The sequence below is a fragment of the Pezoporus flaviventris genome, unplaced genomic scaffold (assembly GCF_033815535.1).
Source record: "Pezoporus flaviventris isolate CSIRO_AGI_PZ_B2104156 unplaced genomic scaffold, CSIRO_AGI_Pfla_v1 ptg000078l, whole genome shotgun sequence".
NCBI lineage: Eukaryota > Metazoa > Chordata > Aves > Psittaciformes > Psittacidae > Pezoporus > Pezoporus flaviventris.
The window spans coordinates 1,727,398-1,740,387 of NW_026892626.1; the positions used below are offsets into that span (position 1 = coordinate 1,727,398).

General features: G+C 58.3%; 1 protein-coding gene across 8 annotated transcripts in view; it reads right to left on the reverse strand.

Moving 5' to 3' along the window:
• Positions 1-5,893: 5,893 nt before the first annotated feature.
• Positions 5,894-12,990, reverse strand: part of CAPN15 (calpain 15) — a 59,364-nt gene continuing 52,267 nt past the window's right edge. For all 8 annotated transcript variants that reach the window (XM_061473842.1, XM_061473843.1, XM_061473836.1 and 5 more), the window contains 8 exons: positions 11,323-11,546; positions 9,982-10,107; positions 9,110-9,262; positions 8,765-8,926; positions 7,851-8,080; positions 7,507-7,667; positions 7,036-7,214; positions 5,894-6,481 (listed from right to left, as the gene is read on the reverse strand). In XM_061473842.1, coding sequence (XP_061329826.1) covers positions 6,304-6,481; positions 7,036-7,214; positions 7,507-7,667; positions 7,851-8,080; positions 8,765-8,926; positions 9,110-9,262; positions 9,982-10,107; positions 11,323-11,546 — 1,413 coding nt within the window. In that variant the 3' untranslated portion in view covers positions 5,894-6,303. The remainder of the gene's footprint in view (positions 6,482-7,035; positions 7,215-7,506; positions 7,668-7,850; positions 8,081-8,764; positions 8,927-9,109; positions 9,263-9,981; positions 10,108-11,322; positions 11,547-12,990) is intronic.

A 12,990-nucleotide genomic window follows, 5' to 3' on the forward strand; every position in this document is an offset into this window, starting at 1 on the left:
AGATGGACCCTTTGCAGCACCCCTCCATTGCCCACCCCCCTCTCAGTAGCTCCCTGAGTGTGCTCCTTCTTGCCCCCCACCCTAGGGTCTGACCTGCTGGGGCTTTGCCCATAATCACCACAGGGGACAAGAAGTTAGCCAGGGGCTCCAGACACCGTGATGGACACAGGCAGCTCCCAGCTGGGCCCAAGCCAGCCCCAGTGTCCCGTGGGAGAGCACCAGGGTGCAGGACCCATAGGAACACCCCTGAGCCAGCCTGTCCTCCTGCCCAGCACACTTGTCACAGCATGCGTGGCAATCCCAGTGGTGGCCAAAGCTGGTGGCCAAGTGCCTCTGCTGAGTCCCCGGAAAGTAGGAGACCACTGGTGGTGCACCAAAACCAAGTGGCTGCCGGCTGGGGACACCGCGTGCCCCTCACCATGGCCTTGCACCCTGTCCTGCCCTGCACCAGTGTGTGCTGGGGTGCGGGGCTGAGCCAGGTCCTCGGGCCAGCAGCATCGAGCACATGATGTGTTGTGGCAGGTTCCCTGCAGCCTGGAGCCAGCCCCGAGCGAGCGCTGGTGATGGCTTTAATTGCTTTCAGATTCCATAGCCCAGCCAGTGACAGCCCAGGAGCTGCGGCCACTGCGGCCCTGCCATGCCAGCCCCCTGCTCAGCCCCACGCCCATGCAGTGGCTGGCCAGGGCAAGGAGAGGAGCTGCCTGGGCTGGGGCTTCCCTTTCACGGAACCACAGAATCAACCAGCTTGGAAAAGACCATTTAAGATCACCAACAATTCCATCCCAGCAAAGTCTTCTCCAGGGCTTGTCTGTGTTCATGGTCATGGGGCACGTGCTGGTGTCACCCCCTGAGCTGGGGAAACCCAGCCAGGGGGTCACAGCCCCCCAGGATGCCATTGCATCCCTGCTGTGAATGCACCTGGGTATGTGTCACTGTGACCCCACAGAATGCCCCTTCCCCTCAGGGTGCAGCTCTGCTCCGCCCCAATTTGGTGCCCATTTGGAGGGGGGAGAGATGCCAGGGGGCTTTGCTCTCCCATACGGCTAATGGGGGGCCATGATGCAGCAGGGGCCCAGGCTGGCCCTTGCTGGTGGCTGTGTGTGTCCCCCACTACATGACCATATTGGGGAGCTGCCCCCAGGGCCGTGGGGGATTCCCAGGGCTGACTCACACCTCGGGGAGGGGGTGTCATCCCTTTCTGAATGCCCAACTGCCCCCAAGCATCATGTCCTCATCCACTGGGTGATATGTGCGGAGAGCTGGGGCAGTTCTCTGGGGTGGGGGGTAAAGGGCTGCTCAGCACCCATAGTAGCACCCATGGGCTTGACTTGACCCACTGGTGCATGAGCCCGCATCATTCTCCTCCTCCTCTCATCCCTGCCTGCTGCCTCCACAGCTCGAGCCCAGATTCGGTCCATGCAGGCAGCTGCAGGCAATGTCTCTAATGGATCTCTGCCTGCCAGGACCAGGGTGTGCTGGAGTGGAGTGGGATGAGCCCCCCAGCACCCAGAGCTCATCTGTGCAAACATGCCACTGCAGCAGGGCTGGGACCCCCAGCCTGAGCCACTGTCCTGGCACATGGCGATGGAGCCAACCAGGCTACGTGTCCCTGCTGAGCAGGACCAGCCAGGAGCTCTGGACAGGGAAGGGGGTTTCCTTGCAGGCAGCGCCCCAAAACCCCCATTCTGGTGTGCTCAAGCTGAGCAGCGGATGCTGCATGCGAACGTGAAGGCTCCTCCATCGCAGAGCATTGGCCTCAGCGGAGGGTGAGGAGGGTGTGGGGTGCGCGGGGGTGCAGAGCCGGGGCGATTGTTCCCGTCCCTTATCCATTATCGCGGGCAGTGGAGGCGGGCGGCCGGGGCAGGGGCTGCATTATTGACGAGGGGGACGGCAGCGCCCGGCGCAGGCAGCGGCGGAGCAGGCAGGGCCCCTCCGGCAGCGCTCAGCCCCGGGCAAAGCACTTTGCCTGCGCCGCAGAGCCGCGGAGCAGGCGGGCCCTGGCCCCGCAGCCACCGCAGCTCCTGGTCCTGCGGCTGCCGAACAACCCCGGTGGGACGGTGCTGGGCTGAGGGCACCCCTGAGCACGCCTGGGAGGGTGGCACGGGTGGGCAGTGATGCCATTGCACCGGTGCTGCGGCTCTGCAGCCCTGCACAGCAATGGTGCTGCTCTGTTTTTAAGCCTCCCTTTGTCTCTAGGCGGAGATATGTGGCGTAAAATGCACAATATGTTCTATCTGCCCTGTGGGAACCATAAAATATTCACCAGCAGCTCCCATTATAGTCAGAGTGAATCACGGAGAGCGCTCAAGTCCTTGCTCCTCAACATGCCTCCTCCCCATGCAGCCCGGTCCAGCGCCTGTCATGCACCCCACAGCAGGGACCCACACTTCCACCTCCAGCCCTGGGAGACACTCTGGGCTCTGTAGGTTAAGCAGGGGTGACCATGCTGATGGGATGTCAAACACCTCCACATACCCGAGCATCCTCACAGCCACCTGGGGGGAGCAGTGTCAAACCCATGTGTGGAAGGGACCCATGCGATGGGCAGCAGTTAACCTGATGTCCTCGGGGTGACTTGTGCCATCACCTTGCTTTTTGTAGCCACAGCCCCTTGATGGGGTCATGCACCGTGCCAGGGCCGGGTGGGACAGACCCCTTGCTGCCCTTGCTGTCACACACAGTGTGTTCATATGGGTCAGTACAACAGCACTTTTCCTCCATTCTCTCCCACCATGTCCTGCTCTCTGTCCTTCCATCCATCCTTCCCTTCAGACCCACCTCTCTCACTGCCTTTCCCCATTTCCCCTCTCACACCTCAGGCTCAAGACATGACAGTGTCAAGGGACAACAAATGTACTGTGAAAGCCACACGCTGCTCCAAAGCTGATGTGTCAAATACATCCCATCCTCTGACACACAATTACAGGGACTTGCAGAAGAGTTCATGCTGGCTCAACCCTTGTGAATGATGCACAACTACAGCTTGATTCCACCTCCACTCCTCCCATGGCCACACCACCACCCAGTCAGTGACCCAGAGGGTGTCCTGAGGGCTCTCCATGGTGTCCTGGTGGCTCAGGGCCAGGAGCAGCATCCGTATGCCTGCTCCTGCGAGGTGCTGCCCCCTCCATGCACCAGCTCACCCACTTCTTGAGTGTTGCAGCTGCACCAGGCTCCCGGCACAGTAGGATTTGCATCCAGCACAGTGGCCAGGATGCAGCTCCAAGGATGCAGTTCCCACCTGGGGTGGCCATCGCGACATGGGCCACCACCGGATCACTAGGGTGAGATGCCCGAGTGTGTCCCCAGCACTGAGCAGCACAGGGCCAGGTGAGGGGACCCCGCTCACATGTGGGGCAGCCCCACGGGGGCGATGGGCAGTGGTCTGAGCCACACAACCCTCAGCATCCCACGGAAGCGAGGGCAAGGGTCTGTGGCAGGAGGGTTAAACCTTCCTCTGCCACACGGCTCCTCTCATGAACAGACTGAGGGGAGCAGCAGAGCCCTCCCCACCAAAATTAACTCTCCATCTGTTTCTCCCCGGCTGAGGCTGATGGCTTGTGACAGGGCCTCCTGAATGCAAAGATGTTTCGCCTGGGAAAATCTATTAGGAGTTGCTGTAAGAAAGACCAAATTCTTCTCCTTCTGTCTCTCCCCACTGGTCTCAAGGTGCCCACCCCAGGCAGGAGCAGGCTGGCAGCCGGCGCTGCCACTCAGCCGGAAAGCGCTGCCTGCACCAGCCGGCCCCAACAGGAGACAGAGGGAGGAAGGGAGCAGCGCTACGTGGTGTGAGGGTGCAGAGCATCACAGAACTGGGCAAAGGTTTAGGTTAAAGGGACCTTAAAGCTCATCCAGTTCCAACCACCTGTTATGGGCAGGGACACCTTCCACCAGACCAGGTTGCTCCAAGCCCCGTTCAACCTGGCCTTGAACACTGCCAGGGATGGGGCAGCCACAGCTTCTCTGGGCAAAATGGCTTTTAATGGCTTTAACCTGACAGAGGGGAGACTGAGATGAGCTCTTAGGCAGAAGCTCTTCCCTGTGAGGGTGCTGAGGCTCTGGCACAGGGTGCCCAGAGAAGCTGCGGCTGCCCCATCCCTGGCAGTGTTCAAGGCCAGGTTGGACACAGGGGCTTGGAGCAACCTGGTCTAGTGGAAGGTGTCCCTGCCTGTGGCAGGGCTTGGGACTGGATGAGCCTTAGGGTCCCTTGAACCCGAACTATTCAGTGATTCTATGATTCTCAAAAGCCATCCATGCCCAAGCCTGGCCACGGGGTCAGGGATGCACTGGGCACAGCCCTGACACCATCACAGCCCTCACCCATCCCGGTGTTGATGGGAAAATTGAGGCAGGAGGAGCCCTGCCCGGGCAGGGCAGGCGGACAGGCAGGGACAGGCAGCGGGTGCCCTCTCCCGGCAGCGCCGCAGCCCTGCTCGGCCCTGACCATGGCTGAATTTAAGCTCTCTGTTCCCCTCCCCTGCCCCCACTCCCCGAAATGCCCCTGAAGAAACCTACAACCTAACTGCACCCTTTCTTTAGTGCTCAGCTCTGCTCTGAAGTCACCGACAGACACTCATCACTGTAAGAAACGGCTTCGTGGCTCTGCTTGGACCCAACATCTCTCCATCACAGTCATCCCTGCATCCCTCCCGCAGCCAAGCACAGCGAAAGCAGCAGCTTCAGTACAAAACAAAACTTTATTTGGTCCGTCAGAACCTGAGTTTGAAAACCACCCATGGATAATTCATATGGTACAGGGATTACTGCTTTGATTTACACTTGATAAAATATCCTATGATTCTGAAGAGCTGGGTAGTATTTACAGGGTTAAAAATATTCACAGCTCAGAGATGGAAAGAAAGAGGGAAAAAAAGGGAACGGCAAATCAAAGGAGGAAGGAGAGGGGAAGGGAGAAAACAGAATGAAGATACAGACAAGAGCTTGGCTCAGTGGCTGCGGGCAGGGATGGTGCCAGCGCAGCCACCCCCTCTCCTCCCTGGGACACAGGGACACGCTGGGCGAAGCCACAAGCCATCATCCACCCCTACCCATGCAGGGAGTGGGGTGCAGGCAGCCCCCAGCACCATCCCAGCACCCAGCGTCACCCACCCCACGCCAAACTGCAGGTTCACACGGCTTGGGAAGGAGGGGAACACCAGGGGACCCCCAAAATACACAACACACACACACACATATGCACGCACCCTTGTGCTAAGCCAGAGAGCCACCGTGCCCTGCAGAGGGGGGGACAGCCAGCAGCGCCCCACAGCGCCTGCAGGCATCTGCCTTGTGCTCACTGCTGCCCACAGGGCTTGGCCTCTAAAGATGGGGTGCTCTGCTTTCCCCACCCCCCAAAATCATACCCCCCAGGACATGGCAACGTGGTAAGGCCATGGGAGCTGCTCCCCAGAGGCCAGTTCTGGAGCCGTCATCCCTCGGCACAGCATGGGGAGGCCCCTGGGGGAACTGAGTCCCGCTTGGGGCCATGGCTTCACTCCAGGTACTGCTCCCATTGGCTGCCTTTGCATAGTGACTCTGTGTGACGAGGTGAGTGGGGTCCCCTCTGCTTCAGCATTGCTGAGCATCACTCCATGGCCTCGCTGCCCACCCCGAGCAGTGGTGGTGGAGGTCAGCCTGAGGGGTGAGGTAAACCCCCTGGCAGCAGCTTCCTCGAACAACCCAGCGCCATCTCCTCCTCAGCCCCTTCTCCTCCCCAGCCCCAGCATACGGGACACACAAGGTGGATGGAGGGGTCCAGCCAGGAGTGGCACCATGGTGACCTCAGCACCCCCTGCTATGGTACCTCGGTGCTATGCTGGTCCTGGCAGCAGACAATGGGGGGGGAACAAGACACTGGGAAGGGGCCGGGGGCAGACGGAGGGTCACGCAGACGGACAGACATCAGAGGTATATTCTTATTTTTGCAGTGCCAGCGCCCTGGCACCGCGGGAGGGGGCAGAGTCCTGAGCGCGGTGCCTGGGAAGGGCCTTGACAGCAATCTCCAGCCCCCCCTCTCCCACAGCCCCCTGCTGCAGGCAGAGGGCACTAGTCCCAGGGCAGGTTTGGGGCAGGAGGGATCCTGAGATGGCCCCATGCCCACAGCTCCTCATCCAGTGCACAGGGGTCCAGAGGTGCCAGGGCCGGGGGGGCAGTAGGCAGAGCTGGTCCTGGCCCTGTGCGCAAGCCAAGTGCTGGGCGTTGATGCTCTGGCTCTGCCCCACAGCACTGACAGCAGGTGTGACCCCAGGCCAGAGGCTCGGTGCAGAGAAGGGGGGAATGGAGCAGGGAGTGGGAGGCGCTTCGTCATAGGGGCCGGGGGCCATGGAGTCCTGCAACCTCAGGTGTGAGCAGCGGGTTGTGGGTGCCCTTCGTCAACATCCAGTCATTGAGGAAGGCCTGGGTGGCTTTGCGGTGCGCCAGGCGGTGGGTGATGGAGAAGCCAGCGTTACCCTCCAGCTGGGAGAGGATCACCAACACTTGCCTGCAAAGAGAACGGCGGGCTCAGGGCCAGGCAGCTGCCTCTGCCCTGACCATAGAACCACAGAATCAAACCAGGTTGGAAAAGACATTTAAGATCAAGTCCAACCATTCCCCAGCACTGCCAAGGCCACCACTAACCCATGGCACTAAGAGCCTCATCTACACGGTTTGTGAACACTTTCGGGATGGTGACTCCACCGCTGCCCTTGGCAGCCTGCTTCAATGCCTGACCACCCTTTAGGCGAGAAATTGTTCCTAATATCCAGTCTAGAGTTCCCCTGGTGCAACCTGGGGCCATCTCCTCGCATCTTGTCACTTGTTAACCTGAGACCAACCCCCACCTCCTGGCTCCATCCTCCTTTCAGGTAGCTGTAGAGAGCGATAAGGTCCCACCTGAGCCTTCTCTTCTCCAGACTAAACCCCCCAGGTCCCTCATCCAGATGATGTGATGTCACCCCCCAGTGCCCACCCTCTGCCCACACTTCCCTGCCAGCCCCAGACCCTGCCTGGCTCCAAGCCTCCTGCTTGCCCTCGCCACCTCTGCCTAACCCAGACCTGTGCAAGGGGGGAACGCTGTCCTGCGTTTTGAGGCTCCCGCGTGTGGAGACGACGTTGAAGCTGTCTGTGCAGTCACACTGGACATGCAGGTAGGACTTGGGGTGCCGGTTCTCCACCACCACGATGAGCCCTGCCCAGCCATGCGTCAAGTAGTAGCAGGTCATCCCCTCGCGGCCCTGGGGCAAAGAGCAGGGTCAGGGCTGGCAGGCCTCCGAGAACCTCTGCTCCCAGTCTCAGCCCCTGGACCAGCATCTTCCATCCCCAGCTGCTCAGGTACCCCAAGCAGCAAAGGCGATGGGTATCCATGGGGTTGAAGGAGACGAGGTGGCAACCAGGGCTGGCACAAACCTGCCTGGCCCCTACCAGACTGAGGATGCAGCAGAGGCAGGGTCCAGGCTCCCACTGTCAGCATCACCCTGACCCCACTGCAGCCACAAGCAGTCACTGCCCTGTGCCTTCTACACCCACCTCATGGCGCTCGCCCTTGTTCTCAGTCAGCAGGATGATGGCATCTGCCAAAGTGGTGGGCTGCGCCTCCACCTGCTCCACCATCACCAGCCGAGAGCTGTAGATTGCCAGGATATAGCTGGAATAATCAGTGGCTGGTCGGCTGCTGGTGGGACTGGATGCTGCAGAGACACATGGAGGAAGGAGGGATCAGTGGCACTGTCACCAAGCCCACAACCCCCAGGAGCAGGGTTGCTGCACATGGAAGCAACCTCCACCCACATCAAGGTCCCCGTGGTGAAGGTCAAGGGCTTTGCCACCGCTGCCCACTGCAAGGGAGCATGGCTGTGTGGGGAGCCCCTCACCCTGGAGAGCGCTGGGGCCTGGCAGGGCAGTGTTCCAGTGGTTGAAAGCACAGCACACCACAGCATACTCGCCCGGCTCCAGCATAACATCGCAGTTGACGAACTTCTTGACAGCCCGTTTGCTGTGAGCCATCAGCCGGCCCAGGCTCAGCTTGTTCCCGCTGGTGAAGGTGGCCCGGAACACCATGATGCACAGGTCTAGCAAGTGGCTGTCCACTGCATCCGATCGCCTGCACCGATCGCAAGGGGAGAACAGTAACATCACCCCAGTGCTGGGCTGCGGAGCACGGGGAGGGCACAGGCAGGATGGCAGATCCAGAGGAAGGGTCATAATAGAATCCCAGACTGGTTTGGGGTAGAAGGGACCTTAAAGCTCATCCAGTTCCAACCCCTGCCATGCACAGGGACACCTTCCACTAGACCAGGTTGCTCCAAGCCCCGTCCAACCTGGCCTTGAACACTGCCAGGGATGGGGCAGCCACAGCTTCTCTGGGAACCCTGTGCCAGCGCCTCAGCACCCTCACAGGGAAGAGCTTCTGCCTAAGAGCTCATCGCAATCTCCCCTCTGTCAGGTTAAAGCCATTCCCCCTTGTCCTGTCCCTACAGGCCCTTGTCCAAAGCCCCTCTCCAGGTTTCTTGTAACCCCTTTAGGCACTGGAGCTGCTCTAAGGTCTTCCCTTAAGGAGCCTTCTCTTCCCCAGGCTGAATATCCAAACTCTCTCATCCAGTCCTCCCACTGCCCCAAGTTCCAGCCCCAGAAATGAGCACATGTGCAGGGCTTGGGTTTTGGCTACAACAAAAAGCAGACCTTGAGAACTGGAGAAATGGGGAATGGGGACCCACCTCTGAGCTCTGTGACCCTGCGGGATGGCGTGGGTCAAAAGGGTGATGTCTTTCTCCCAGGTCCAGCTCACCTGCTGCCCTCCTGGAAGAGGGCGAACTCCAGGGCAGCTCGCTCCAACACCGTCAGCGATGTCACTGTCACCGGCCCACTGGCTTTGTTGGGGAACATGCCCTGCACACGCACCTCGTGCCAGTCCGAATGGAGTTTGCAGATATCCACTGAGTCAAAATACCTGTGGGGAAGGTGGGCTCAGCCCCAGCAGGGTGCTCTATGTGGACACTGCTCTGCCCTCTGCCCTCATGCAGACCCTGGCAATACCTTCCCCTGCCCTGCCCACCTTGACCCCTGTGTCCTGTTTCCTGTCCCCTGTCTTGCTGCCCACCCCACAGGCTCTGCCTCCTGGGCGCTACCGTACTTGATGAAGTCGCTGTACTCCATCCAGAAGACACCTTCACTGCTGCCATGGGGCATCAGGTCGTGCCGCAGTGGAGTCGGCCAGTGTGGCCACTCATCGGACCAGCTCCCGTTCCAGGAGAAGCGGCCCCAGGGGTTTCGGAGCCGCAGTAACCTGAGGGAAGGGGAAATAGTGTCAGAGGCCCAGGAGGAAGGGAAGCACAAGGAAGATCACCTCCAAGATGCTCTCCCACCTCTGTAGACCCAGACAGCCCCCTGCAGAGGGCACAACGCCACTTCTGCCGCTGCCTTTCAAAGCCCTCACAGCACCCTAGACCTAATTGTCCACCCCCACTGTGGCTGGAGATGCTCTTGACCAGCAGCTCTGGACCTGCTGCAACTCCCTCTGCCCTTCCCTGACTAAGGAACCTGCAGCAAGGCACTGCAGGGAATGGACTCAGCAGGGAAGAGGCTGATCAGTGTGATGTGGCTGGAAATGGGGCTTCACAGAGCACCCAGGCTGTTGGAGGCAGCACCCGTTTCTACCCCCCACCCTCCAAAGGTGAGAACGGTGCCCTGACTACCTCATGCAAGAGCTCAGCTCAATCCTCTGTGCCTTGTGAGACCTGGTGAACCATTCTGCACTCTAGGGTGTGCTGGAGCAGAGCAGCCCTGCATGTGGACGCTGTGCCCAGAAAGGACAGCATATGTGGAAAAAAGCACTTACATGACACCCTGGGATGCAGAAATAGCCCTTGCTGGACATGAAGATGGGACACTGAAGAGGCCCTGAGGTCTTGTCCAGCCTGCACTCAATTATCCATTGCCAGGGTTTGTGCTTGGGCTGTGGCAGGGATGTCTGCTGGACCACACCAGCCTCCACCCTGAGCTCACCTGAAGCCCTGGACATCCCGCACATCCAGGATGGAGTATGCATGCCGTGGACGGAGACCCATACTCTCGTAGGCCACATCATCCACCTTCATGTTGCCTCCTCCACAGGATGCGCCCATGAGGAACCTGCGCAAGGGAACAGCAAAACCTCAGTGTCCTGCCAGGCCTTGTATGGGGGGAAGCTCATCCCTACTGCTCACAGCACGCAACAGGCTCCCCCCAGGAGCTTCCTGGGTATTCCCTCTCTGCAATAACACTAAGCCTCCCCAGCCACACAGAAAGGCAAGTGGTGCATCTGCCTCCCCTTTTGCAGGCTGCTGGCCCCTGCAGGGGTGAGGAAAGACTATTTGGAGTAAGAGATCTGCACCAGCCAGGCCTAGGGGGACACCACATTCTGGAACCTATCAGTCTCCCATGTGGCTTCAGCTAACACAACTGCCCTCCCGCTCCTCCTGCCAGAGCAATAAGGTATTTGAATCACAGAATACCAGGTTGGAAGGGATCTCAAGGATCATCTGGTCCAATCTTTCTAAGCAGAGCATGACCTAGAGTGGATGTCCCAGCACTCTGTCCAGCCAAATCTTTAAGGTGTCCAGTGCTGGGGAATCACCACTTCCCTGGGGAGATTATTGCAGTGGCTGGTTCTTCTCACTGGGAAAAATTTTCCTCTTGTGTCCAGCTGGCATCTCCCCAGGAGTAACTTGTGCCCATCACACCTCCTCTTTTCATGCGACTCCTTGTAAAAAGGGTGTCTCTTTCCTTTGTAGCCACCCTTTAAGTACTGGCACACGATGAAGACTCTCCCCTGAGTCTTCTTTTCTCAGTGCTGAACAAGCCCAGCTCACTCAGCCTTTCATCACATGCTTCCCAGTCCTTGAATCATTTTGCGGCCCTTCTCTGGATCCTCTCAGCCCATCCACATCTTTTGTATATACATTTACTTTTGCTTTGTCTTCTACAGACTGCCTAGAGTCATGCCCAGGTATGGCCAGCAGAGCTGCAATGTGTATGGGTGGGAGACACGTGCAGGGGTCAAGCACTTCACAATACAAACACCACTGAAAGCAAAGCAAGCGGGCTGGATGCCGGCCACTTCACAGCTCCTACAAGAGAGCAGCAGACGTGCACAGGGAACTTCATCAGCGTTTTCATTTCATATGAGAATGAAACAAAGGAGAAAGAATTTCTGAGGAGTTTAAAGGGGGAGCTCCACCAGTGCTCAAGATGAGGTGGTGGGCTTCACCAGCCCCTCTCCTCTGAGCCTCTCCAAGAGTGCTCCTCCCTCCCCCACCTCTCCAAGTGTCCATGCTCCTGCCACAGCACCCTCCTGCCTCATCTTACCCAGCCTCCTTAGAACTCAGCATTTTGGCCCAGATGAGGTCAGTGTCAATGGGCTCCTCACGAGGGTTAGTGGAGCTGACCTGCAGCATCAGGCTCTCGCAGGGCGCACCCGTTAGTGTAGCCAGGCCTTCAATAGCACGCCCCGCCTGGAGGGCAAAGTACGAACCATGGAGCTTGGCCAGAGCCTTCTCAATGAGGGCGACCCACAGCTGCTTCCTCTGAGCCTGTGGAAAGAGGGAGAAACACCTTACAAGCTGCCATGGGCAGGGGATGGGAAAGCAAATGCAGCACATGCAGATGAGGCAAAGCCACCCTTCTGATGGAGACGAAGAGGCAGGAGCAGCAAGACCAGACACCAGGAGCTTGGTTATATGAGGAAGAACCCATTCTATAACTGCTCAGTGTTTTGTCTGTACAGTTCAATTCCACTTAGGAAAACATCCTGGAGTGAATGTCTGTCAGACAGAGCTGCACCCTTAGGTGCCTAGGCAGTCAGGCTGGCAGGATGGGTGCCCACATTACAAGCTAACTGTCCCTTCTTTCTGCTTCAGCCTGGATTGAAAAGGTTTAATAACCATAAGATCCCAGACTGGTGTGGGTTGGAAAGGACCTTAAGCTCATCCAGTTCCAGCCCCCCTGCCATAGGCAGGGACATCTCCCACCAGACCATTTCACTCAAGGCTCTGTCCAATCTGGCCTTGAACACTGCCAGGGATGGAGTATAATGGAAGAGGCTATCGAGCACATCTGGAGCAAGCTGCCTTTCACTCACACACTGCTGCAAACCAAAACTAACACACCTTTGGTGAAGGAGGCTGCCTAGAGCAGACAAGGAGGAGGGACCGGGCAAATTTTACCCATGGAACAGTGACATTGTTTCAAGGACAGGCTTCAAAATCTCTCGGGCAGATGGGCAAAGTCCTCTACTCCAGCACAGGGACAGTGGCAAGATATTGCAACAAGATGCAAGTTTTCCAGGTGGAAAGCTCCCCCTGGAGACACTTTGTTCTGGTGCCAAGCTATTGCTCTTGGCATCTCTAAGCTGATTATAGATACGGGAAGAAATGGAGATGTTGCATTAATGCACCCAGGTCTGCAAAGCCTCCATCAGCCACGGGCTTGGGGTGCAGCCGTCACCACCATGTCCAAGTCACTGCAGTGTGGAGCCTCCAGCCGTGCTTCACCTCTCATCCCCAGCATGTGAGACACCTCAGCCCCAACACCTCCCTGCAGTGAGGATGCCAAGGGGAAGGTGCATGAGGGCAAAAGGCAAGGAGACAATACCATCCACTAAAAACCCAGAAAATCAGGTTTTCAGCCAGTGCTTCGAGGGTAAAAGCCCTGGTGCAGTGTGACTGTGTGCGACACCCAGGTGGCAGCCGAGAGCTGGGAGAGGAAAGGAAGGCCCTGAAGATTTCTTTCCCACGGATAAAGAAAGCTTGCAAGTGCTTTCCACTGGGGTTTGCATCCTTCACTCAACAAAATCCATGTTGTTTTTTCTGCCTGAGCCGCAGCCAGGGAGCTCGGAAAAGAACCTGATTTTCTTTTGATTTTAAAATTCTGGTTTTCCTCTCTTAGCTCCCACATCCAGCTCCCACAGCTAAACACTCAGTGGGAAAATCTTGCTAACATTCAGATGCCCCTGGAAACACAGGTAAGGCAAGGCCA